This window comes from Tripterygium wilfordii, chromosome 17 (assembly GCF_013401445.1).
Source record: "Tripterygium wilfordii isolate XIE 37 chromosome 17, ASM1340144v1, whole genome shotgun sequence".
NCBI lineage: Eukaryota > Viridiplantae > Streptophyta > Magnoliopsida > Celastrales > Celastraceae > Tripterygium > Tripterygium wilfordii.
Window position 1 is genome coordinate 11,352,829 of NC_052248.1, and position 11,876 is coordinate 11,364,704.

The window sequence follows — 11,876 nt, forward strand, 5'->3', positions numbered from 1 at the left end:
TTTAATGAACATTTGTGTAATGTACATATTAATCGTAGAAAATTTTATTTTAATTTTTTTTACATAAATTGTAACAACATTGCTACACATCCCAACAACATCCATCGATCCTAAAAGCCTTCCAGCAGTGTGACACTCATACTGTTGGGATGGATATTGCTAGGATCTTTATCATTTTCCAATGAGGAAAGCTCGCATCTTAATATTCCTTAACGAGCAAAATCCGAACCTAGATTCTTAAGTTCTATCAGGCCAGCTGAGCATGGCTCGAACCGGATAAAAATTTGGCCAGACAAACTCGAACATGGCAAAGCCTGGCTTGGACTTATCCATTTCCTCCTTCCAACTACTAACGACTTCTTTTTTTATTATTTAAATTCCTTGAAAGCAAATATATATATATATATATATATATATATATATATATATATATATATATATATATATGTCGCTATACACAAACTAACTAGTTTTTCAATAGCCATCCCCAACGCTATAGCGACTAAAGGATTACTAAAAGGCCATAAGTAGTAACAAGAAAAATAAACACATGTAATGAATAATGATAACAAATAGGCAAGCAAAAGTCAATAATTATCGCACTGTAGTCCGGATATATTCCGGAGTTGTTTGTTGTTCTTGGATCCTGATGCCTAACTTCCAAGGATAATATTTAAGATTTTCTAGGCTGCTTTCGCAACGTTGGGTGTAATGTTTTCTGTCATGGAATGAAATGTTGAGGTTTATAGCATTTTCAAAAAAAAATCAATAATTATCGGTCATATATTTGCTAGGATTTCACAATTCAAATATATTTATATCCTAGCATGTTTAATCAATTTACAGGATAATGAAGAGCTCAAGAAATAATTTTTAGAAATTGACTTAGAACAAGATTCCAGTCTCTTAAGAATAATAAAAATTTGACAAGCAGGAGCACATAAAGATATATGGTTTGGTTTTTCAAGCTTTTGTTTATAATTTCTTTTGTATTTTAAACAAGAGTTTGGGGATGTTGTTACATCATTATCGACAACAAAAATTAAAGATATCATAGAATGTTGGGTAGCCCTACTTAGCAGTATCACTTCTTTTGTTATTTTATATATAAATAATCTATACTTACGTACCGTCTGTTCGACACAAAAATCAAAATTTAGGAAAACTCATAATTTCTCGGTGTATATTTGAATAAGTTATTTTCCTAAAAATATGTCAAGGTCCGTTTGTTTTTGTTTTTTGTTTTCTGTGATTTCTATTTTTTTCCACAAAATTACCTTTCTTTTTTTTTTTTGTTTTTTTGTTTTCATACTGTTCTCCAGTCCTTTTTTGTTTCCTGTATTCTCTAAAATGAACAATCAAACTTGTTTTCAAGTTGTTTTATGTTTTTAGAAAATGCATGAAAAATAAGCATACCAAATAAATCCCAAGTGTTTTCCGTAAAGAAAATTATGGATTTTCTAAAAAATCGTTTTTTTTTGGCTTGAAACAAACAAAGCCTTAATTAAGGAATGGCCACTTTCTATTAAAAAAGAAAAGGAAAGAAGAATTGTCACTTTCATTCCAATCCTGTGAGTAGTGATTCAGGCTTGGTAGGAGAACACTTATATTAGTAGTTATATGTATGTATCACCTAGTTAATATGGTACCTTTCTTCTACAACTTGATCTCCAAATGCCTCATCTAGTTAAGAGTTAGGTCACTTGGACAATGATTGTCAACTAATTTGATTAAGACATAGAGGAGGAGCTAGTATCTTCCTAGTCTACATATTTGGGATGTGGACTATCAACTACTTAAGATTTATACTGAGCCAAATACGCACGATTATTTTTTTGCGAGAAAAAAAATTTCTTATAATTTGAATCCATAATTATTGCTCACAAAATACCAGAGATAAACAACATGTTATGGGTCATCGTTATTGATTCTTAAGCTTAGAAAACGTATCCTTGTGTGTGAGGTGCAACGTGATGAAATATTACTCAAGTTCCAAATGGGGTGGAGTTATTTTTGCGTCTCAAAAACATTGCAAAATGCTTGGGCCACACCCACACTATAAAATTACATATGCTAACTATATGGAACTTCATTTGAGAATTAATTCATTGTTGGAATAGTTATTGTATGGAAAATATGCAAAAGTGTGTGTAAAGTACTGCAAATGGGTTCCTATTTGTATAATTGTTGTGACCGAGGACTTCTCTTATTTTCCATGAAAACATGTCGAGTAATTTCTGACGGATTCTCAGCAACCAAACAAGGAATGTTTTTATGTCTCTTTGGAGTTTGGGGACTGTAGGCCGCACCACTAAATGGTTCTCCAAAAATATTTAAAAATAATAAATATCAGATTTTTAGCCTATGAATCATCAACATTTTTTTAAAAAAAAAAAATTAAATTCATTACAAAAGATTGTGTCCCCCGAACCCATCTCCTTGGAGGGGTTGATTTATACACATATAGATATATCCAGTTTTTTTTTTTACCATTTAACGTTTTTTTAGTAGATGAATCACATTTCATAATAACTCCGTAATTAAACGTGCTTCTACAAGAGCACTATTGAGATAAATGACCTCTTAGGACAACAAAGTTATGCGGGCTCAATGTATCAACGGAAACATAACAACTTAAAGCGGATAATATTATTAATGTTGCTTCTGCAAGACTACTATTGGGATGTGTATCCACGAAAACCAGACAATATTATTGATATGTATAGGTTGAAAATTCCAATAGTATGTCATATTATTAGATTGGGTTTTTAATGGAGCAGTCACAGCTCAAGAGTTTGACCATCTTCAACCACATTATTCATTCACTCCGTGTGGATTTTGTGGATCTTAAACACATTTTTTTTTTCAATTGTTTTATAGTGAGAATGTAACAAATATATATATATATATATATATATATATATATATATATATATATAAATGATCGTAATATTCTTTTGTCTACTATAGCTAGTTAGGTAAATTAATAAACCAAGAAGAGATGACTTTTGTTTTGAGTTTTGACTGGTGACTTGAACCACTCAACTACTACCAACCTTATATATAATTAGTCAACGGTTCATTTCATTGGGACAGGACGAATTAAGTTATATATATATATATACCCTAATTTGTCCACCGCTTTTGTTCAATATTCAACAACAAGAGGAACTGTAATTCGTTTTTTTGAAAATTTTCGTGAGAAATTGGGAATTTTAGTCAAACTTCTTTCATTACCCCCTGATTTGCATCTATAATTTTAAAAATTCTAAGAATAATTATGCGGAGTATTCATAACAATAGGTCTTGTTCATCATTTGATCGTATTTTCAATATATATATATATATATATATATACAAAAAAATTCTCCTAGGTCTTATTCATCATTTCATCATATTTTCAATATATATATATACACACACAGAAATTAGTCTATGTGAACTTACTTTGTAAACTTCAAATTCAATAGTTGAAAAGTTGATTCACAAAGTTGGTTCACACTTTTACTTTATGGAGAATGTATATATAACTATATCTTATTTTCAGTAATTAATCTATTATTGAAAGTATTTTTCTCTTCGTTATCATAATCTTTGTTGCATACCCTCCTAGTCGGGAGCCGGTTTTCATAGAATTAAAAAAGTAAAAATAACATAATTACCCCCACTTTCTTAATATTAACCATCCTTAAAAAAACATAAGAAGCTATTAAGAAAGAATCAACTTCTAATCTAGCGTTTAAGATGGTGTTTTCCCTCTATAGATGTTATGAGTTCAATTTTTGTCGATTCTGCATATAGAATTTTCATTCTGATGCGTGATTTACGGGTTATTGCGCATTCTTATGGGTTTATATCCAACACATACTTGAATGATAATAAACACCGATTCACATGTAAAAAAATTTTTAATAAAAGAAAAGCTAATAAGAAACTAATGCATGTGGTGCCATTATTTTCTTTAATAATTACCATACTTTCTTTTAATTTTTTTTCAGAAATTTAAAAATGGTGTTAATACATACATATTCAATAATTCACTTCTTTTTGAAAATATGAGTAGCTCAGATGACATTCATATATATGATATATCATAAAGATCTTGAGTTCGAACCTCCTGTCCCCCTTCCCTGTATTTTAAAAAAATAATTCACTTTTTTTAGGCAAAGTAGCCTACAAAATTAAAGAAGCGCGAGACACGTGTCCCCACGTAAAGCCTTGACGAACAAACTTGCTTCTATTCAATCTAGCTGGATCGTCAGATCGTGTACTCACGTTAACGGTATCCGTGCTGTTTCATTCATCACCGTTAGATCAAAAACTTCGGGTGTGGACAAGAGTCTAGATGCCCTTTTACCAAAATACAGTTACAATCCACGTTAATAGTCCAAGCTGTATACAGTACAGGTCCCAACTCAATATATATATATATGCATAGACACCAAACTCACATTTGAACAAACAAAAAAACAGACCTCTCGTGAAAGTAATTATAACGCTCAGAGAGAGAGTTTAGTTTCCATCAATCAATTAATCTATGGAGATGGAATATCAGCACATTTTGGAAGGAATTCTAGCTTTTGTATTGGGGTTTGTTCTGTTTTCCATTTTCAGAGCAAAGAAGAGGACCAAGATTGATGTTCATCGCAAGAAAACTTCCATCAATAACACCCGTGAAAATGGCATGTGGAGGCCGGAGGTCGGAGGGACAACCACCGATGTAATCGTCGTTGGTGCCGGCGTCGCTGGTTCTGCTCTTGCTTACACTCTTGCCAAGGTTACTACATTGCATATTCATTCCTCCTCTGTTTTTTCCTCTGCCCCTCTCATGCTATAATCAATTCTCTCTCTTTGTCCGTTGTTTGTTTATTTTGTTGATGAAGTGCGTATATATATATATATGTATATATATTTTGTATATAACAACATTAATGCATTGGATCCCATCAAAATTTTGCAGTTTTATGTATTGGGTTCTCACTGATTTCTTTTGTAAATGCAATTGCAGGAAGGTCGCAGAGTTCATGTGATTGAGAGGGACTTAAACGAACCTGATCGTATTGTCGGTGAGCTGCTACAACCAGGCGGATATTTGAAGTTAATCGAATTGGGTCTTGAAGGTACTTAGAATTAATTCAGAAGAAAATGTTTTGTTCTTGTTGAATCTGTCAAAATCTTGATTCTGATAAATATATACATGGTATGTTTTTGTGGGTTCAGATTGTGTGAATGAAATCGATGCTCAACGCGTGTCGGGATACGCTCTCTACAAGGATGGGAAGAGTACTAAACTGCCATATCCCCTGCAAAGTTTCAGTTCTGATGTGGCTGGAAGAAGCTTTCACAACGGTCGATTCATCCAGAGAATGAGAGAAAAGGCTGCATCTTTGTCCAAGTAATTAATTCTTGAATTTTCTTTTGATCATCTTAAACAATGTAACAAACATCTGAACTCATAACATTCACTAATTTAATGATATATTGTACAGTGTGAGACTAGAGCAAGGCACAGTAACATCTCTGATTGAAGAGAGAGGGATTATTAAAGGAGTTGTATACAAATCCAAGACTGGCCAGGAGCTGACAGTATCCGCTCCCCTTACGATAGTCTGCGATGGGTGCTTCTCGAATTTACGACGATCTCTCTGCCATCCCAAGGTGAGCATGACTCAGAGATTTATCAGTTGGTTTACCATCCTAATTGCGCGAAATTTTTTAAAGGTTTAACGTTGTTGTTGTTGTTGTTAATGTAGGTTGATGTCCCTTCTTGCTTTGTTGGTTTGATTTTGGAGAACTGTGAAATCCCATTTGCGAATCACGGACATGTAGTTCTGGCCGATCCTTCTCCCATCTTGTTTTACCAGATAAGTAGTACTGAGATTCGTTGTTTGGTCGACATACCTGGCCAGAAAGTACCTTCAGTTTCTAATGGCGAAATGGCTCATTATCTGAAAACTATGGTCGCTCCCCAGGTACCTAATTAATCCATAATTTCCTTGATACAATTCTGATACAACATGTTTTCTGATGTTTGAATATGCGAACAGGTTCCGCGAGAACTTTACGATGCATTTTTACGCGCAATTGAGAAAGGAAACATAAGAACAATGCCTAACAGAAGCATGCCTGCCTCACCCTATTCAACTCCAGGTGCACTTCTGATAGGAGACGCGTTCAACATGCGCCATCCTCTAACGGGAGGAGGTATGACGGTGGCACTCTCCGATATCGTTGTACTGAGAGACCTTCTAAGACCTCTAGATGATTTAAACGATTCAGCTTCACTTTGCAAGTATCTTGAGTCCTTCTACACATTGCGCAAGGTAATGCAGAATGTCAAGACCATAACAAACCAAATGGCAAATACTACTACTTGGTTTTTGGTTTCTTCTTAATTTCGTGTGTGACACTCATACCTAATTCGTGCTCGCAGCCCGTGGCGTCGACAATAAACACACTTGCAGGTGCTTTGTACAAAGTCTTCAGTGCATCACCTGATCCGGCAAGAAAAGAAATGCGACAAGCCTGTTTCGACTACTTGAGCCTAGGAGGTGTTTTCACCAACGGACCAATATCTCTCCTTTCTGGCCTAAACCCGCGTCCATTAATCTTGGTGCTACATTTCTTTGCGGTGGCAATCTATGGCGTTGGACGCTTATTTCTTCCATTCCCATCGCCATATCGAGTGTGGATCGGTGCCAGACTGATCTCGGTATGTAAATATGTATGCTGCTAATCAATTTTGTTATCAAATATAAATCAATAGAGATAAGTTTTTGAACTATAGTTCTACTTGAATATCCATTGCAGGGTGCATCAGGGATCATTTTTCCGATAATAAAAGCCGAAGGAGTTAGACAAATGTTCTTCCCTGCAACAGTTCCAGCATATTACAGAGCCCCACCTGTTCATAAACAACTCTGAAGAATTGGAGGTTGAGTAGTAGTCATTTTGTTTGGATTCTTATGTAAGGAAAAAAAAAGATGTCCCTTGAAATGTGGAATACCAGTCTGAAATAGACAATTGAGAGATCATGACGTTTACTTTTGATTTTGTCCTTAGCATTACAACTCAATCACAGGCCATGTTTTTTACTAATATTTTGCACAAACTCATGTTCTATATACTATATTTAACGTGTTCCTAACCCTAATTAAGAAAGTATTAACAAATCTTTCAAGATATTGCAACATGGCTTTGAGTTATTCCACTTGATTTATGCTCCTGCAATATCCTAATAAAAAAAAAGGATCATAATGTTGTTAGAAATTAATGTCAAACTAGACTGATCTCAATCACCCAACTACCCAAGCCAAGTGATTAATTATTTCCTTTCGCTAGGGATTTATTGATATCGTATCACTTGTCAAGATATTTGGAGAGACTGGGACGATCCAAATACTCAAAAATTTATGCAAAACAAAAAATTTGTTTGTCTTGTTTCATTCAAATATTGGTTACATATTAAGAGTATGTTTCAATTAAGGGATTTGGTGGAAGAGAAGGGAAATGAGTTTCCTTCCAATTCATTTGTCTTAATAATTCACGAAAAAAAAAATAAAGGAATTTAGAGAGAAGAATCCGTCAATTTTTCGCCACAATGATTCCTCCCCAAAATGGGGTGAATATTTCCTCGCACAACCACATTCGTTGTGTTAATCTCCCACCTACCCAGAAAATGACTTGATCACTATTCACTAACATTACAAGCACGACTTATGGAAGTCAACAAGTAGAGTAGTACACATCTATATATTGCTGAAACTCTTAGCTATAAAGTCTTTAATGATACATATATAATAAAAAAACTTTAATGATACTCACGGACAGTTTGGTAATCAATTTGAAAAGTAACTGTTTGTACTGAAAATAATCCTCACCAACCAGCTGACAAGTGGCAATTTGGGTCCCACACTTGACAAGGAACAATAATCTCCTGGTGACACATGGCAAGAGAAGGACATATTTATTGTTAATATTTGTTCCTTTTGTAGGTTTTTGGTGAATATTAGCCTAAAATGCAGGGAACAGTTACTTGAACTCAGGATTGTCGAAAAACCAATGTCCAAGACATTACAAAGTAGGAGTTCTTGTGTCTTAACGGTTTAACCTTTTTCAAATTAGTGGTTTATTGAGGAAAAATTGAGCTTTCAACAATATTATCTCAAAGAAAGTTCATGAGAAATTGAAGTTTGTTAGCCCTACGCCCCTGGATTTTCTCAAACACATTTTCCAGCTAAAGCATGATATTGAGCAATGGAAACCACATTCGTCCTCCACTTTGAAGGAGAAAGAGATCTGCCCACGATCAGTATACAAGGGCACTATTCAAATGGAGATTGTTAGTCATGTTTTCATAATTCCAAGCATGAAACCTGCAAACCAAGAAAGTAGAAGATACTACAGCTTTTTCTAGAGCACCCACATCCACCCTGAAGGCATATATGATCAAGAAGACGCTGCCTCATCCTTATTTATAGGAGAGGGTTGCGGTTATGGAGATTACTAACCCAGTCACTCAAGCAAGCAATAAGAAGGTGATTTTTTCATGATCTCCACGACAGAAAATGTGAGGAAGATGCCAAGGAAATAGGAGAAGTGGTATCACCATGATCACCACAAGTACTATAAAAGGAGAAGGAAGGAAAATCTACAAACACGTAGTGTCAACCACAGACTCAGCGTCTTCAAATCTTTACTGCTTACTTAAGCAATGACTCCGGTCACTTATCTTTTTAATTGGCATGGCCCAAACTAACTAGTTTTAGATTTGTCATTTTCTTTTTCAAAAAACCCCGCCCATGGCTATGTCTTTGATTTAGCTTCTAAAGCACGTCTAAATACAACTAGGATGTATTCCTTTTTAATGAAATTCATGATGCATTCCAACAATGTATTGTTTTTCATTTCCTTTCATTAGAAGTTCTTTTATTTTGGTGATAGTTTTCTGTCTCCTGTTTTTTTCCAGATTGACACAGCAAGAATTTTAAGTCCTTTTCCCGAAGGCAATCTCGAGCCAATAGTTTTGTGTTCTTTTTCTGCACACAATCCGTCTAATGAGAGGTCAAACTTGGTGCAAACCTTGATCAAAACCTTTGGATTGACAGTAAGTCATGGCACACCTCAACACACATCATCCATAAACCTAACACTCATATTCCCAACAATCGGAATTGTGACATCTCTTATCCAGCGGATAAGATCACCAACAGTAACATATATGCTAGTTGTAAAATGTTGTTTGAAATACTAGCATATGTACCATCTAAAATGTGATTATTTGAATCATTTTTTGCTGATAGCATATATGCTAACTACTCAAAATTCTATGGCAAATTATATTTAGGGGCATTATACAATTCATTATAAAACATAAACAATTACTTATCATTTTGTGTCACATTTCAAGGGAATTGGGAAATGTTCAGCACTAAAAAATTAAAAAATAAATTGTTACATATTATTAAAAATTTTACATATTTAAAAAGATAAGCAAACTATCTTCTTTTTTCATTAAAAATTTGTCCGCTAATTGTGTCCCAAAACATAATGAGGAGTTATATATTTGTTGATTAATATGAATAAGACGGTATATTTATATTGTGATTGAAATTTGAAAAAGGTCAGGTATTCTAAGTAATTGGGGGTTCAAAAGTTGAAATGTTACTCAATTGTTAGTTTCAGAAACTATTTGGAGGAAATACTACTACTTAAAATTCTTCATTTATACTACTTGAAATATTACTTCAAAAATACATTTGGTCAGACAAACAATTTGAAGTAGCAAACGATGGCATAATAAATTGGAGAAGATTTTAATGGATTAGGTCATGGTTAGCTCGCGTAGTGGTTGCCAACCGTCTTCTTTTCTTTAGCTTTAATTGCTTCATTTAATATTTCAAAATAAAAACATCTATTCTAACTAATCCTTAACAATTGACTAAAATAATCAACGAGAGTTGGCTTGGTTGGTAATCGACTCGGTTAGGCATATGTGTGGTCATGGTTCGATCCAACCACAAGCGTAATTCTCTGTGGTAATTAAAAGAAAAAACAATTGACTAAAATAATGGTAATAAGAAAATCGACAAAGTTTCTTTTCATAAAAAAAAAATTGTAAAATAAATTTTAGTTTTCAAAATCCAATCATGTAGTGATCAAGATTAATATAGGATTGTAGTTGTCACCACCATCTCTATATATCATTAATTGGTCAATGGTTTTAATTTATTAATAGATGATGTGAATTATACCCAACTCAAATTAGTTAGGAAGATACGATTATTAGTATGGTTGGTTGGTTGCAAGTGTAGATATTTTATTGTCTTTGAAGTTCGATAGCATATATTCTCAAAAAAAAAAAATTTCCATAACCTCCTCTAGTTTATTGACAGAGGATATGACCCTCCCTTTCATGGATTCTGGTTTATTTTTTTTGTTTTATATTTCCCTCGAAGTTTCTCTAGGAAAACAAATTTACATGAATTATCCCAACTTGAGGAGAATTGGAGTTTTGCTATGTTGTTTTGCAAAAAAAAAATGTTGTAATTTGAAAAAAAGATGTGAGAAGTCGAGATGGAGGTGAGAGAAGTTTGGCCTGAACCATTTGAGTTATTGTTCACTTTGGACTACTGCACGACTTTGTCCTTTTTAAAAGAGCTCTCAAGTGTTGAGCTTGACTTTATAAACCACATCACTTGGTACTCTCCAATCAATGTGGGATATTGTCATTCTAACAATCCTTTGCCCATGTGGACTCGGTAATGCAAAACTCAACAAGTTGACCATACGGGTTAGGTTCTTTTGGTACACCTCACATTGTGGGTGGGTTCTATCCATAAGGATCCAAAAGGCCCAATAGGTGACCCAAACGGGTGGAGGTCTTTTTAGGATCGAGCATATGATCTGAGATCATGTTATAATTTGAAGAAAGATGTGAGAAGTAAAAGATGTGAGAAGTAGAAGATGGATGTGAGAGAGAAGTTTAGTCCAAAATACTTGAGGTATTGTTCACCTTGGGCTTAAGACTCGTACGACTTTGTTTTTATTAGAAGAGCATCAAGTGTTGAGGTGTTGAGCTTGACTTATAAATCACATCATTTGATATTAATTGTGTTAAGGGTTAATACCACTTTTACACACCGAAAGATAGTCAATGTTTCAATTTGCACACCGTTGTTTAAAATGTTTCAATTTGGTCACCAAATGATAAAATTGTTTCTTGGACAGATTTTTTTACTTTGGGGCAGTCAAACTGCACATGTGACAATCAATATTTGGACAGTCAATGTGCCACATGTGCAGCTTGACTGCCCCAAAATGAGAATCTACCCGAGAGACCAAGTTGAAACAATTTTATCATTGGGTGACCAAATGAAACATTTTAAATAACAGTGTACAAATTAAAACACTGACTATCTTTCGGTGTGCAAAAGTGGTATTAACTATTTAACCCATTGTTTTAATGATGATATTATTAATACAGTAGTGCTAGATAGTCCATGGGAGCTCAAGTCTCTTAAACGAAATTTTAAAACGTTTTAACTCTCAAAATACATGTTAGATTTTAAAAAAAATTACACATTCAGAATCAGTACATAAAACTCTTTCTAACAAGATCCATTGTGGATGAGTTTTATCGGGTAACTCTTAATTCCACTATTTTTTTAATGGGAATTTCTTAATTCCATTGTTTTTTTCAATGGAATTTCAAAAAGGGGTAAGTATGGATTTAGCTCTTGTACTTTACATTTTGGATCAAAAATGCCCCTGAACTTTGTTTTGGATAAAAAAGCTCTCATACAATTAGAATGGTTCATTTTAGCCCTTCCGTCAAATTGCTGTTAAGAATTGCTGATTTGACAGTTATGTGTAAT

At 33.9% G+C, this 11,876-nt stretch overlaps 1 protein-coding gene across 1 annotated transcript; it reads left to right on the top strand.

Moving 5' to 3' along the window:
* The first annotated feature begins 4,455 nt into the window (after positions 1-4,455).
* On the top strand, positions 4,456-7,056 carry LOC119982210 (squalene monooxygenase SE1-like). The gene is made up of 8 exons (XM_038825458.1): positions 4,456-4,777; positions 5,009-5,120; positions 5,221-5,395; positions 5,490-5,658; positions 5,754-5,972; positions 6,048-6,323; positions 6,434-6,712; positions 6,811-7,056. The coding sequence occupies exons 1-8, from the start codon at positions 4,538-4,540 to the stop codon at positions 6,922-6,924; spliced, it is 1,584 nt and encodes a 527-aa protein (XP_038681386.1). The 5' UTR covers positions 4,456-4,537; the 3' UTR covers positions 6,925-7,056.
* Positions 7,057-11,876: the final 4,820 nt, after the last annotated feature.

What these genes read in the sequence shown, in the direction of transcription:
- LOC119982210 (XM_038825458.1), top strand. Translation starts at nt 4,538, where the DNA reads ATGGAGATGGAATATCAGCACATTTTGGAAGGAATTCTAGCTTTTGTA. An exon ending in TTGCTTACACTCTTGCCAAG is followed by an intron (nt 4,778 to 5,008) that starts GTTACTACATTG and finishes ATGCAATTGCAG; the next exon opens with GAAGGTCGCAGAGTTCATGT. An exon ending in GATCTCTCTGCCATCCCAAG is followed by an intron (nt 5,659 to 5,753) that starts GTGAGCATGACT and finishes TTGTTAATGTAG; the next exon opens with GTTGATGTCCCTTCTTGCTT.